The sequence below is a fragment of the Pygocentrus nattereri genome, chromosome 25 (genome assembly GCF_015220715.1).
Source record: "Pygocentrus nattereri isolate fPygNat1 chromosome 25, fPygNat1.pri, whole genome shotgun sequence".
Taxonomy (NCBI): Eukaryota; Metazoa; Chordata; class Actinopteri; order Characiformes; family Serrasalmidae; genus Pygocentrus; species Pygocentrus nattereri.
In genome coordinates, this window is record NC_051235.1 from 19310026 (window position 1) to 19326467 (window position 16442).

Consider the following 16442-nt stretch of genomic DNA (forward strand, 5'->3'; position numbering starts at 1 on the left):
ATTGTCCCTTTGTCAAATCACAACAAGTGTGATGGGTCATCAAAGCAGATTCTGTAGTTGGATACATTGGTGTGTCTTATCAAGTGGACAATTACAGAACACAGTCAAAAGGGACAAACTGGAGATGGAGGGCACACCTGCCCATTAAGTCGTTTACAGATTATGTAGTTAGGTACTCTGTGCTGTATGGCAGATGGCCGACCTTGATTTTGTAAAATGTAGAGCCCCAGTGTTCCGGTAATGAACGCAAGTTTACACAACTTGCATGTCTTGTTTAAGTAACTTCTTTTGGCCTCATTTGTACTTAACCCTGTAGATCTTTATGTTCATAGCCTCTCTTTCCCTTCTCTCGTCCAGCAAACCAGTCTGACCTGCGTCTTGCTCCTTTCCAATACAAGCAGTATTTTGTTTGTGTCTTATTTATCTCCACTTTCTCTTATTTTCATATTTTCTCTCCTTCTCTCTCTCGCACAGTATTGAATGGAGCACCGGGCGTGCTGATGGTACTGATTGTGAGTCATCGCACTGGCCCACTGTCCCTCCCCATCTGCTGCCTGAGTCTCAGACACGAGAGGGAGACTCAGCCTCTCCGCCATCGATCACCTCCTCAACCACTCACACACACGCACATGCATGCACCCCTCCACCGGCGTCACTATCGATCCCCATGCTTAACATTTCGCTGCCCAACATTCTCCTGTTGTTGTCTCTCCCAGGACCCCCAATCCCCCTCAAAAAAAATATCAGTGTGTTCCAGGAAAGACGTCAAACTATACAAACCATTGGCTTTTTGTGTAGACAAAAGGAGTGAATAAGAGATCGTGTCTTATTAATTTGTAAGCCACTAATTGCAAATCTGTAAAACTAGATGTGCGTCACCTCTTCTGCCTTACATGGTTTGCGTTTGTTTTCATATCAGTTTCCATGTGTAATGACACTTGAATTGGTAGCCCTTAAGTGAGTCATCACTTGGAGAATAATATTCTGGCGTTCAGATTCCGACGGCCCAGGAAGAAACTGCATTAGAGAGAAGCAGGTGAAGCAAGAGTGCCAGGAAATCATTTTCAAAACCCAAGGCTGGGCTCCATAGAAGCTTTCATCACATTTCATTTAGATTTTTACACATTTTGCGCACTTTGTTTTAGTTTTCTTTGCACAAGATGTCATTATCAAAGCTCCATCCTAGAAAAATGCACATTGAACCAAACAAAGGGCTGATGTTGAAAAGAGGAGGATGTTAAATGGGAGCCACATGCGAACTTGGCATGGGATTCCACACATACAGATAGATAGAGCAATAGATAGGTAGAAACATATAATCATGGTTACTGTAGTAACTAACTTTATAAATCTGTTATCTATAGGACAATGCTCCTGTGCACTTGCTAGGGTGTACTTGAATGCAGCTGATTATTTACATAGGACCGTGGTCATTTGTTAGTTGTTAAAAACAGGCAAGAAAATGTTATCCATGTATGCATTATTCCAGGTGAGATATTATAATAGGCAGAATAGCGCAGATGTGGCAAAGCGGGTAGAAGTACTTGTGGTGGATTTTCACATTAGAAATAAGAAGTATTTAATCAAGTGTTTGGCTCTTATATATTTACGTAACATTCTGCTTCTCTCTCAAGTAGTTGAAACATATTTCTCTCCAAGCTAAGTTAACTTGTAAATTTGTTCAGCTGAAAGTAGAGGCGCCTTCATGATGAAAAGAAGCAAAGGGACGTGACAATTTCATGGTTGCTATGGACACAGCGCAGTAAGGGCAGGTTGGCGCGTCATGATTACAAGTCTGACCTCACGTAGGGAAACGTAATGAACAACACACACATTCGCTGCATCAGTCAGCCCAGAAGCTATTTTGTTAGAGAAATGGAGAGAGAGAGAAAAAAAAAACACACGGAATGGAACGCAACAACAGGAACACCTGTCAGAAGCTTCTGTGAGCCAGGTTCTCCACCCTTGCCAGGCGTGTGTAAGAAGAAACTCGAGGCCCTCGAACGTTTGTTCCACAGCTGCAAATCAAAAAGGGACTGACTCACACAGATGCACAGACAAACTTGTACACAAGTAGGCACTCTCACTTGGAGATGTTCTCCCGTGAGGGGAAGACACAAGCACAGAAATAAAAATCTGACGCTCTTCAGCTGAGAATAAATTAAAAATCACGCCTCATGACATCCTACCCCTCCCACTCTCCCTGCAGTTTGCGCCAGGCTGTGGAAAAACACATATCCATTAGAAGCTGCTAATTACACTTTTGTGTGGCCGTGCCCCGAGGTGAGGCTAGTTTAGTGGTCTGCTCTGGATACCTGGATGGACTTTGCATGTTTCTCAGTAGTGGACATTCTGTGGAATGTAAATCGACTTGGATATTTGTAATAATTATTAACTAAAACACTGTTGGCTCTGTTTGTGTGAAATGTTATAACTCCGTATTGAGCTGCTAGTGAGCAATGAAGGGTGAAATGTGAGGGCTGAGAACCCTTTTCCACCAGACAGTGGAACGTACAGTTGTTGTACACACAAATCACACTGTGGCTTTAAACACAAATATAATAAGGTTGTATATCAACAAGTAATACATAGTGCATGTTAGTCTGAGTAGGGCTCAACCCGTATGAAAATATCGTTGCCAATACTGATTTTAGGAAGATTACAATTTAGATAATCCATCAAATCAGCCAGTGTAATTTTATATTTGATTTTTATATTCCTACTTTCAAACAGTGCCCAAATAACTGTTATGATTGTCAGTCCACAATTATCACACCTTTTAAATACGTTTAATAGAAACACTTAGAGTACTTAGCATTTTTTGTTTCTATTAAGAATGCACCGATACAAGAATTCTATGTCGATTATATTTTTGTTACACACCTGCTGATGTTGATACTGATATAGATACATAAAATTTTATAAAATGTAGAAAATGGAATTAGATCCACTTGGATTAATATTACAAAATAACTTTTATTTGTAGAGGACTCCAAATGCAGTAAAATGAACAAAATGAACAGTAGCCCAACGTCACATCAACATTCTGCTCTTCCAGAATAAAATAAATATACCATCAGTTATTTTGTAATATCCGTGAAATCTAAACAGCTGTCAGATTTTTTAAGGCGAAAATCTCTCAATACTGATATAATTATACTGATATAATCATTGTATCTCTCTGATTTCAGTTTAACAACTTATATTTTTCTTATTTTTCATTTTTCCACTACATGTAAAAAGTTTTTGTTTGTGTGTTGTGACCGGTTAGGCCTGGGTGCACTTTATACGTTTTTGTAATGCTCTGTGTTTTTGTGTTCAGATTTACCAGCCTGTTCAACCGGTATTGCTGTCACAACTATCATTGGGAGATGAATGTGAGCAGTGTTGCAATCAATAAAAAAAAGGGATTAATTATCAGAACATTATCGGTTTGCGCTGATAATTCCATGGATTGCCAAAATTGACCGATAATATCGCCCAACCAATATATCGGTCGGGCCCCAGTGAAGGCTGGAGAGCGAGCAGGTTAATTGTAAGTATTTGTTCGCCTGCAAGATTGAGGATTAATTTTACTGTTAGGCAGCCTGATATCTTGAGGGACGCCAGCTCTGTTCGAGGCGTGGGGGGCATGGGCCTTGGGAACATGTTGAGGTGTAGCTCTCTAAACCCACTGAGGCTTTTTCAGCAGGAGAGACCATGACTCATACATCGACTTTTGGATGAGAACAGAGGACAGTGTCTCTGGTGTGTGAGTGTATGTGTGTGCATGTGTGTGAGGGAGAGAGTGAGAAAGTGGGTGAATGCACAAATGCGTTTTGTAACCTCTTAGAGTGAGCTTTTCACGCTATCTTCAACATGGAGCCAGTGTTTCTCACACTGTGGATCGGTCCTAATGAGCAGCATGCAAATGTGAAGCAATATGGTAGAAATTACTTATTATTTTTGTAATCAAAAATGCTTTGAAAGCATTTGTGCACCAGTGTAACTTATTATTGTAGGCAAGCATTTTAAAGTGACTCTTTGAATTTGATTGGAAAAATTTACAAATTGGTGCTTGAGAAGGACCACTCAGCCAGGCGTACCCTGGGTAATTTAGAATTGAATTGAATGATGTTTGACTAAATCAAATGCAAAGATCGACATAAAGATCAATAGAAGCCAGTGTCAGTTAAAGACTCTAAACACATTCGGCCTCCTCACTAATGACATTCCTTTGTTGGGGATATGAGATGGGCCATTTATCCATTGGTGGGCCTGTATTACCACATTGATGGTTAACACATGATGTTTGTCCTGAGACTCACCAAATGTTTTGAGTAGAGATGGACTGATCAGGGACCGATACCATTTCCCAGTTGCCTTTGATCATAATCGGCCAATAGCCTTATACATACATACATACGTGTGTGTGTGTGTGTGTGTGTGTATATATATATATATATATATATATATATATATATATATATATATCAAAGGCGAGCCTGGATGTCACATTTAAAGATGCAGAAGGGCAACTATTGTACAGATAAATGCCATGATAGTATGTTAAAATGGACAACAACTTAACTAAGTGCTCATCTGCTGTACTTGAAGCCAGACAAATTGGATATGCCGGTCTTCCTGTGCAAAGAAACCGGCCGTGAGATTGCAGTTTAATCCATAGTCACAATATTGATCAGAAAAATTGCTATTAGATATTTATATATGTCATTAAGCCCTACATCCATGTTACCAGCTAGTTTAGTGGGACACCCAGCTCTGTGCTCTGATCACCATTACTTTTGGCATAACAATAACTGGTGCTTCACCGGGAACTGATGGATGTACAAATCGTGCCACCTAGGGCTGTTGCAGTAGCATGTTTTCAGTACTGCGGTCTTTGTTTGGGTGCCTTAACACTGCCATAGGCATGTGATGCTTAAATGGCATACTGGATATTTCTTTAATACTTCGACATTTAAAATAATAAACCTATATTTTTGCCTGCCACATTACTAACACAGGAGCACTTTGTTAGCGTAGGCATAGTGTCATTACCCCTTTTTTCTGATCCAGACAGTCCTTCGTTTTGCTCCACTTTCATGGAAAAACAAATCCAATTGTCCTCACACTCCATCCCACCAGTGAGTTTGAATACAACTGATGCAGAGGGATGAGCTACTCTTGCCCAGTGTCACTAATTCACTAATTTTAGAACATGGCCAAATATCATGCTTCACAAACTGCTCTTATTCGGTTGCAGTTATGAAATTGCCTTTATTTGTTATTATTAAGGCTGTAGTTTATTAAGGATGTAGTTTATAGATTGTACATTTAGAGGCTTCTTGCAGTCTACTTGTCACATATTACATTTCATTAACATCCTCCATCTCTTTTTGAAAACAGGTCATCCTAGATTTGACCTTTGGAGGTGGAGGTCACAGTAAGGCCATCTTGAGATTGGTCCCAGGTGTAACCTTGGTTGCGGCGGACCGTGACCCTGAGGCGTTCCGCTTGGCCCAGCAGCTAGCAGAAGAACATCCGTGAGTTTATTAAGGCTTCCTATATAGTTTGATTGTTACCAATAGAGTTAAATGAATGATCACAGTTAAATGGGGCCTGTAGTCAGCAACTCGGACATGAGTTCCACTCAAGTCGAATGTTAACTGAATTGTGACTTCATTTGCATTCGCACTTAACTGACTCAAAGCTCAACTCTGACTTAAGACTGATGTGTTTAAGAAAAAAAAATCAAACTAATTCAATTTGGACAGGCAAAATAAATGTGGTACATGTATTGAACTGTAACTACAGATATGTAACTACAAAACTTTACATAACTATGTGTGCAATTTTGATTTTCAGTTTTGCCTCAGACATTACCGCTATGCTGTTCTCCCTCTTTCCTTTAAATACTGCACTGAGTGTAGCACTTCAGTTCTGTCCTCCAGACTGAAGATTTTTCTGTATTGAAGGGCTCAATGTTTGAATCTGTGTTGTACCTGACAGGTTTAATGAAAATTGAGACTCAATCTAGAAAATCAAGATTCAACTCAGAATTGCACAGTAGAAAATCAAGACTCAAGTCAGTCGCACCCTAGAAACTAGAGACTCAACTTGGACTCTGGATTTGACTTGGACTCGCACCCCACAGCCTCAAGATGGGACTTGGACTCCACAGAGACTCTAGACTTAAGTTGGACTTGCAGCACAAAGACTTGAGAATCAAATTGGACTCGCACAAATTCAAGACTTGATTCAGACTCGCACCCCATAATATCAAGACTTAACTTGGACTTGCACCCCAAAGACTCAAGACTCAAAATTGACTCACACCCTAGAAACCCGAGACTCAACTCAGACTCACACCACACAAACTCAACACTCGAAAGACTCTACACTCACATCCCACAGACCCAAGACTCAACTCAGAGACTCGAGACTGAACTCAGATTCACTCCCAAGAAACTTGAGACTCAATTCGGACTTGTATCCCAAAGACATGAGACTCAAGCCTGACACTCAAATTTGAACTCACACCACAGAGACTCAAGAGTTATCTTAGGTGAAGTGCTTCAATTAAAAAAGCTCATTTTTAGTACAGTAATTTTTAAAGAAGAAATATTGGATTGGTATCATATCGGCCAATACACAAGGTTTTAACATCACCTTTGAAAAGAAAAAATGATGTGCCACCTCTACTTACTAACACTTTACTTTTCAAATCCACATGTTCTTTTGGTGCTTTGTTGCTCTGTTGTCTCATAGAAACTTTGAGAATATTCGATATGCTTCACAAGCAGTATCACTGGGAGCTTTAAGTAGTGCTGCTAGTTTAAGGCTGCTAAGGACTTCACTGATTTCATTTGGAAAACAGATTAGTTGATTATGGATAATTACAATGGCTCTCTTGTGCTTACTCATTGGACTGATTCTAATATTTAACATTCACAAACCTGTTCAAATCCTTTTGTTGCTTTATTACAGCACTGTTTGCTCCTGGAAACTTTGAAAACAATAAACTGTCCTGAAACGATCAGAAGTACTGCCAGCTAGTTTGGGGCTGCTGAGTACTTAATTAAAAGTTTCAGACTAAGAATAGAGCTGCTGGTTGTGCATTCTACATTGACACTGCATTCATCTTCGATAGTGAAGCTGTGAAAGGACCATAAGTCTTTTCCTCCTGTCTTAACGCCCATCCCTGGCCTGCTTCTCAATCTGTATTACTTAACTAGCAGCCAGGGCTGCTCCGTTTGCAGAGATTCAGAAACCCCACTCTCACCCACGCTCAACAGAGAAGCCCCAACATCTCATTTGTCAGCGGGGGCCCAAGGCTTCAGTGACAGGGAGAGACGCTGCCACCCACGCAGGTTCTCCCTGCTTTCTGCTCAGGGGAGAGGATGATGAGAGAAAGAGAGAGAGAGAAAATGGGAAGAGAGCCTGAGAGAGAGAAATAGTGTTTAATAAAGAGGAGACAAGAAAGAGAAGGCGTGTGGCCTTGTGTGTGTGTGTGTGTGTGTGCACATGGACCTGAGCGAGGGAGTACGTGAGGGCGGATGGAAATGAGATGTTCCTGATTCTGCAGTGTGGGTAGAGATCCTTCTTTACGTCGATTCTGGGGAAACCTGTCTCAGGGGAACTGCTGCAGCTACAGAAACGCGTGCGAGAGAGAGAGTAGGAGAGGGCGAGAGAGGCCGAGAGAAAGTGAGAGAATATTAGGACAAGCCATTCTGTCAGCAGCGATATATACTCCAGCAATGAGGCCTTCCACTCCCACTCATGCGAGGGGTGAGAGGAGCTGAAGAAATCTAGCAATTAGCCAGTCTTATTGCAGGCCTGCGTAACAGGGCCAGGCAACCCACGCACCCCCTGCACCAAGCAAGCTCCTCTTCTCTTCTCTTCTCTTCTCTTCTCTTCTCTTCTCTTCTCTTCTCTTCTCTTGTACTCTCCTTTTATTCTTATTTTTTGTTCTGCCCTCCTTTTCTCTTTTTATGCTTATTTTTTTCCTTTCCTTTTTTTCTTTTCTCTTTAAATGTTCGTTTGTTGTCGTTTCTCTTCTTTCATTCTTTTCTTTTTCATGCTGTTCTTTTCTTCTCTTCTTTTCTCTTATTTCATGCTCTTTTCATATCTCTGCTTTTTTGCTCATTTCTCTTCTCTTCTCTTCTTTTCTGCTGCTTTAATTTCATGTTTTTTATCCTACACACTCTCTTCTTCTCTCTTCATTTCTTTAAATTTGCTGTGCACCGAAGATCCAGGCTCAGAACAACTCAACACATTTTCACACTTTTTCCCCTTCATATTTTCTTCAATCTTAATCTGACTCAAAAGCATCACACACACAGAGGCATGCATCAAGTAAACCACGTCAGAGATGACAGCAGTACCTTCTGTCGTGTGTCACTTCAGCAATTACTAAGGCAAAAAAACACAGGATATATACATATAAATATATTTCCCTGTTGTCAGGCCATGTGCACCTGCTTTCATAATCGCCAAACGGTCCATCGCACATGACGCAGGCTCAACACATCTCCCATAGTGCTGAAACAAACATAACTACGTATGAATAAGGCTCACGATTCAAAAGAAAAGTGGTGAGAGCGGTGTCTGTCATCGATTTGCAGTGAGCATTTAGCGCTTAAACAAGCATTTTGATTAATCATGCCTGCCAAGTTTGCAGAAGAAGTCACCCTGTGAGTAGCTCACCAGCAAAGCGGCCATTTCCGACTTCAGCATCAGGGCCTCTCTCTTTCATCTGCGAGTGGCTGTCTCATCAAATGGCCATCTTTTCCAGCAGCTTCATCCTCTGAGGCCCAGTCCAAGTTGTCCAAGTTCAGTATTCCAAGCCTAAAACATTCTTTAAAGGGTTCACAACTTGCTTCTTTGTGCACTATGTCTATGTTTTTGAGTGTGGTTGTGAGAAAAATGGCCTGACTTTGCAGGAAAACCAAATCCAGTCTTCAATCTCAAAACCAGCAAAATGTTCCTGACTTTTAACTACTTTCTACAAAAGCCATTTTTTCAAAAGAGAAAAGATAAAACTATTTCTTTTTGATTACTGAGTTTGAGGTTATATCAAGAGTTCTTGTTACTTATAGGCAGGGCTTGATTTGAGGTGGAACCATATGTCTCCTGAGGCTTAATGTAAGGCCTGTATCTCCTACAATCTTTATATATTCCATCCCCTAGATTTACAAACTACACTTTTAAGTTCTATATACACAATTAAGTTCTAGATAGGACAGAGCATGTGCACCTACAAATGAGGTGGTTATGTAGAACCATGGCCCTTCACTTTTCATTGGTTATACAGTGAAGTGATTGGTACACTGCCCACCCAGTGTCAGGGCTAGTTTGAAAGTGCAGTTATAAGAGAAAATTATAAGTGTCAGCTACTGTTGGGTGGGTTTTAAGCAGGCTTTGAACTGGAGATTTTTGCTGTACCTAGCAACCTTGAAAACCTTGAAAAATGAAATTATTTTTACTGTATTTATGCTTATTTGCATGTATTTGTATGATATACACTGCTCAAAAAATAAAGGGAACACTGAAATAACACATTCTAGATCTGAATCAATGAAATATTCTCATTGAATATTTTGTTCTGTACAAAGTTTGTGTGCTGACAACAAAATCACACAAAAATCATCAATGGAAATCAAATGTATTAACCAATGGAGGCCTGGATTTGGAGTCACACACAAAATTAAAGTGGAAAAACACACTACAGGCTGATCCAAGTTTGATGTGATGTCCTTAAAACAAGTCAAAATGAGGCTCAGTATTGTGTGTGGCCTCCACGTGCCTGTATGACCTCCCTACAACGCCTGGGCATGCTCCTTATGTGGTGGCGGATGGTCTCCTGAGGGATCTCCTCCCAGACCTGTACTAAAGCATCCGCCAACTCCTGGACAGTCTGTGGTGCAATGTGGCGTTGATGGATGGAGCAAGACATGATGTCCCAGATGTGCTCAATCGGATTCAGGTCTGGGGAACGAGCGGGTCGGTCCATAGCTTCAATGCCTTCATCTTGCAGGAGCTGCTGACACACTCCAGCCACATGAGGTCTAGCATTGTCCTACATTAGGAGGAACCCAGGGCCATCCGCACCAGCATATGGTCTCACAAGGGGTCTGAGGATCTCATCTTGGTACATAATGGCAGTCAGGCTACCTCTGGCGAGCACATGGAGGGCTGTGCGGCCCTCCAAAGAAATGTCACCCCACACCATTACTGACCCACTGCCAAACCGGTCATGCTGAAGTATGTTGCAGGCAGTAGATCGCTCTCCACGGCGTCTCCAGCCTCTGTCATGTCTGTCACATGTGCTCAGTGTGAACCTACTTTCATCTGTGAAGAGCACAGGGTGCCAGTGGTGAATTTGCCAATCCTGGTGTTCTCTGGCAAATGCCAAGCGTCCTGCACGGTGTTGGGCTGTCAGCACAACCCCCATCTGTGGACGTCGGGCCCTCATACCATCCTCATGGAGTCGGTTTCTAACCGTTTCTGCAGACACATGCACATTTGTGGCCTGCTGGAGGTCATTTTGCAGGGCTCTGGCAGTGCTCCTCCTGTTCCTCCTTGCACAAAGGCAGAGGTAGCGGTCCTGCTGCAGGGTTGTTGCCCTCCTTCGGCCTCCTCCACGTCTCCTGGTGTACTGGCCTGTCTCCTGGTAGTGCCTCCAGCCTCTGGACACTATGCTGACAGACACAGCAAACCTTCTTGCCACAGCTCGCATTGATGTGCCATCCTGGATGAGCTGCACTACCTGAGCCACTTGTGTGGGTTGTTGAGTCCGTCTCATGCTACCACGAGTGTGACAGCACCACCAACATTCAAAAGTGACCAAAACATCAGCCAGAAAGCATCGGTACTGAGAAGTGGTCTGTGGTCCCCACCTGCAGAACCACTCCTTTATTGAGTGTGTCTTGCTAATCGCCAATGATTTCCACCTGTTGTCTATTCCATTTGCACAACAGCATGTGAAATTGATTGTCAATCAGTGTTGCTTCCTAAGTGGACAGTTTGATTTCACAGAAGTTTGATTTACTTGGAGTTATATTGTGTTGTTTAAGTGTTCCCTTTATTTTTTTGAGCAGTGTATATTGTTTGAGCAGCACTTATTGCTCAGATAAATGGTCTAAAAAATATGTTTAGGTGCGTAAATATATGATGCACATGTATGACTTCATGTCCTGACAGTGTATAAAAACAAGCATGTGTGTGTGTCCATGCCTGGGCTTGTGGACTTGTTCCACAGATATTTTCATCCACGCTCCCCTGCTGAAAGCAGTCGATCAGCATCTTGTCTCAGGCTGCAGTGACGTCGGAGCTGGGGCTGAGTGGGGCAGCACAAGAACATTTCAGGCTCGATTTGTTAGAGAACGGCATGTCACAGTTCTCAAACGCACTGCACATTATCACACAGAGTGACAGACAAGACTGATCAGTGCGATTCAGCATAATTGTGTTATAGGAATAATTTAGCAAATAATTAAATTTGCAATACAGTACAATTTTCACCTTTCCCTGAATGTAGTCCATCAGCCAAGACATGTGCTGTCTGAAGTTCCCCCTTGTTTTACGCTGGATCTATAAGGCTAATGAATGTTATGGTGCTGTGCATTTTAACTTTGTACTTGTTGTCCAAATAAGTATAAGACTGAAATAGATATCTGGGGAACTGCATTGAAGGGAAAAATGGGATTTGTATCTGATAACAATGTCAAAATACGATGCATTGGTGTTGTCAGGATAAAAACTTAGCCACATCTTGATATTAACAAAATTTGGAGTCTTCTTGGTGTAATTCACTAACGGAGGCCACCCCTTCAGATGAGTTAGTGAGCTCAAACACTCTAACCAGCGGTACATGGGGACTTGTCATCTTCTTTAAAAACTTGTTCCAACATAGTGGTTTCTCAAGATAACATTAAATGTCTGTGCATTGTTCTAGCTAACAGTGGTATAATAGCCCAGTTACAGGCACGCTCAGTCAATGGCCTGAACAACATGCACTTGTGTACACATTAAGACAATTGTTTTTCAGTGTAACATCCTAAAAGTCTTAAATATAAGCAAAACTATCACACTTTACATCCCTGTTAAAACTAAATGGTGGTACAAGCATAATAATGGGGCATTTATTTTCAGTTTGGTGCAAACTTCAGCCTCCAACAGCCTATCATGCTCATAGATGACAGCTCAAGTGTAAGAGAGACACAGATGAGACAAATGACTTGAAAATTTCAGAAGAAAAACAACATTTAGCTCTTGTTTTTTTCCCCCCTCAGAGCAGCTGCTGTGCGCTTAGATGAATACACACAACTACTGTAATCTATACAAAAGTACAGACAGATTTCAGGCTTTAAGATGCGCAGCTTCAACTACTGTTTTAGTTATGCAGTGTTCTTATATATGCCCATTTTATACATACACTGTCAGAAACAAGTTAGTTACCCAGAGCATTTTGAGGCGAGTGTGTGATGACATAAGAATACAGTTTACACAACACCAGCCTGGCAGCTATAAGTTTCTATTAGCCTCGTAGCCAAGGGTGTCAGGCCGCGGGTAATGATGGACCTGACTAACCAAAGCCCTCACTGAATGGGGAGCTCTCCAAAAGCCTTGGAAATAAATTGATTTAGGTTTCAAATTTTGATACTCTTTTTAAAAAAAAAAAACAAAACAAAACAAACAAGGCTGCATTTTCCATGATCATCTTTCAAGTTCTATGAATAATTCATTATGTAGGTCAAGGCTGCTACAGACTACCTCAAACTTCTGGTCCTTACCGAAATAAAGTAAACTCACTTTAAGATTCTGTCATCTGTTTATCCTGTTTTCTTTGTGGTAGATTTGGTTTTGAAAATACTCTTTGCAGTTTTTGTCATTCACAGTGAGAATCCATTTTCTCCTGTAAATATATGAGAGCTTTTTGGACTGAAACTGAAAAATGGCTTTCCACCGTTTATACCTACCTGCATTTCAGTACTAAGACATTATTTTGTTCATCTGTTTATTTTTAGGATCCCCATTAGCCGCTTGCATGATAGCTGTTATTCTTCCTGGGGTCCAGTAGACATTCTATACATGACAAAATAGTGCCACTAAGTGCTTATCGTTCTAGTGACCTCAGCATTAATCTTTATTAACAATGTTATTCTAATGTCAAAATGTTTTAATCCATAAATGTAAATGAAGTGATGAAATTTGACTAATTCTGTGCAGAATTTCATCGTTATTTGGTCGCTTTTGTGTTGAACTTAAACTGCTGAATATGCACAATGAGTTAGAATCATTTTTTTTCTTTTTCCCCAAAAGCCCCAGGTATAGTGTTATTGTTATATTTTTGTAATGCTGCTCCTTACTTGTTGGTATATTGTGTGTTGATTTAAAAAAAAAAAAAAAGTCTTTGAAGTTCTGCTTATCTACCTGTTGTTGGCTATAACGCAGATGGCAGTGGCTGCTCAGCAGTTCTGACCTGGCTAGAATGAAACCAAAATCAGGAGTTAATGAGCTACAGGAGCAGAGAGAGACAGAGAGAAGGCTAAAAAAGAGGGCAGGTAAATTCTGACCAGTTTCTTTCAGAAAACAGACGTCCCTGAAGTGCCAAACTGTAGTTAAATATGTTGTAGCAATGTGAGCTAGCTAGCTAGCCAGGTTAACTAGTTAGCGATTAGCTTCATTAGCAGTCATTTCTAACAAGCACAAGTTATAAACAAGCACATTAAATTTGATTTAAATAGCTAGCTAATGTAACAGAGAGTGTTTCTGCTATCATAGTCCAGTGAAGTTGGCCTCAGCTCACAGCTAACTTGTAAAATACGCTTTGTTAGTTCCAGAATGTTCCACAGTCACTGAGGGAGAGACAGCAGCACCTCTTCCTTCTCAACTGCAACTGAAGACTTGAGAGAAACTCACCATGGTAGGTAGCTAAGAGGAAACTTCCAAGCAGGCATTTATAGAGCGGTTGCAGTCAAAATGACAGTATATATTTTAAAAAGCAGCATATATTTATTTTTATGGTGTTTTTTAAGTTCTCTTTTGTTAATTTCTCTGATTATGTTGAATGTTTTCAACAGAGTTCAAGTCTAATCCTCACTGCTGCAGCTATAGCAAGATCGATGGTACAGAGCACACCTATTGCATTGTCAGCTGTTTAACCCTTAAACATACATTATATTGTTTTAATTTCCTTTTTTTTTTTTTTTTTGGAGGGGTGGGGGCAAACTTCAGACCCAAAACATTTCCTGGCTGATCGACTACATTTGGGGTCTAACCTCTTAAGGACAGAGCTACCTTTCAGTGGAATGTGCATAAAAAAAAAACAACAAAGAGCAGTAATCCGACCGGAGGCTTACACATGCGCTACACATAACATATGCTCTTCATCCTCCATAAGCAAATATCTCTAATCTGCCTCTGTCTGCGCTCTCTCGCTCTCTGGGATGGAGAGGAGAAATGAATTTCAGGACATTTATAGATTGGTGTTGCTGATGCGGTCATGGGTCACGTTATATTATGCTGGCAGGAAATTGTTGCTTTTCGATTATTTAAAGGGAACACTCGAGCATGCTTCCGGCTTAACAGCTTACATTGAGAAAGCCCTATTTTTGCTCTTTCTATGTAAACCCATCAACAACATTAAGCTGCTCTTATCTTGTGGTTGGGTTCAGGTGACACACCACTGGTTTACAAATCAGCTGTCTCTCTCAATGACTGAGTACTGCTCTTCCGAAAGAGATTCAGAGTAGTGTTGTATGAAGTATCGGAAGTACTATGGCAGGGTAAACAATCCAAAGTGCTGACTTTCAATAATTTCAGTTCATATATATAATATGCTATCTGTTAACTGTCCTGTATGGGCTTCTTAAGTGGGCCAACACCAGTTTTGTGGCTATGTATTAATATTATTTATTGTTCCTTATTACAGTTGTATACAGAAGTCCTTTTCTAAGTCAAATTCAGTTAAATAAGCATGTCCTCTACAGAGAATACACTTCTACATGTTTTAATGCACAGTTACAGTTTTGATCATTGATCACACATTGGTAAAAATAAAGCATAAAATGTGTCCAATGCATGTTTTCAATGTGTTAAATGTAGGAAGTAAATAGGAATCGTGCATTGCAATTGGCTGAAAGCCAATATACCATATATAAGTTTCCTGTAGATTATAGGTTACCTTTTTACTTATAAAATCAACAAAATATGAAATTTGATCAGGGGTGTTCAAACTTTTGCCTACGGTAATGTCTTATTATTCCTTTCACTTTAAAACAGTGATTGATGCTGATGTTTATTTTCATTAAATGAGTTAGTATATTTGCATAATTGATTTTCACAGAACTACTCCTTTAATGATTCAGGAACGCAGTGTCCACTCTTCAAAGAAAATCAGAGAATGGACTATGCTTACTGCCTGCTTCCTTCAAATAAAAGGGAGTTTCCAGAAATATGGACGTATGGTCTTTTTATATCTGTTAAGAGATCCAGAAATATTCCTTATTTGAAGTCCACTTAGTCATACTGTGATAAATGTAGTGATATGTATTGTGGATCAAAATAGTTTTCACATAATATTTAGCATTTAACTGTCATTGGTGTTTTGCTGCATCTGAAGAACGGAGGCCTAAAGATTTGCCATCTGCTTCTGCCTGGTACTTTGAAATGGCACACAAGAAGATCCCACCATTCTAGGAACATTTGGATCATTCTAGAATAGCTTTCCAAGGACAACACTAGCACCTAATATTCCGTACTTTATCTCCAACTTCAAGGAGCTGCTGCTTTTTTTCTCCTGCCAGAATCGTGTGTGATTGAGTCAGTAAAGAGTGTGTTGTTCTTTCTTTACATCTTTTCCTTTAAATGATGTCAGCATCGTGGGCTGCACGACTATAAATAGGCCCGTTCTTTTAAGCAATTATAAGACTTTATTTGGAACACACACGTGCATACACTCATACGCACACACACACCCTCAGACACATCTACGCACTGTGACACACATATACGTGCTCACCAATGAAACTTGTCCTGTTTAATGATATAAGATCTTACGTAACACATTTATATCTCCAACACTGTGTTTAAACCACATAAAGAAGTTAATAATTTAAAGTTGTTATGTAAGTGTTTCGCATATTCTCAAATCGTTTGGTGAGTAACGGAGCTCAGGAAACCCCCACAGTGCGCTTGGAGACTTGGGAGGGGAACATTAGAGTACTGGAAAACCCATAGAAAGAGAGGAGTGAGAGGGAGAGAAAGCTAGAAGGATTACTGTACATTGGCCATGGTTGGCCTGGACAGTATGATATGTTACTATTGTCTTGTTAAAGTACATCGCAATGCACTTTTCTGTCTATATCATTTGTATTGTCACTGCTTCTACAGCAATGTGCAACTCCAAGTGTCATAAAAAGTACAGTATCCACATAAACTACAAAGTAACAAGCAGT

The 16442-nt window shown here is 40.5% G+C and overlaps 1 protein-coding gene across 2 annotated transcripts in view; it reads left to right on the plus strand.

Annotated features, from left to right (window-relative positions):
* Nucleotides 1-16442, plus strand: part of mettl15 (methyltransferase like 15) — a 113750-nt gene that overhangs the window by 53144 nt on the left and 44164 nt on the right. For both annotated transcript variants that reach the window (XM_037534411.1, XM_037534410.1), the window contains exon 3: nucleotides 5389-5525. In XM_037534411.1, the coding sequence (XP_037390308.1) occupies nucleotides 5389-5525 (137 nt within the window). The remainder of the gene's footprint in view (nucleotides 1-5388; nucleotides 5526-16442) is intronic.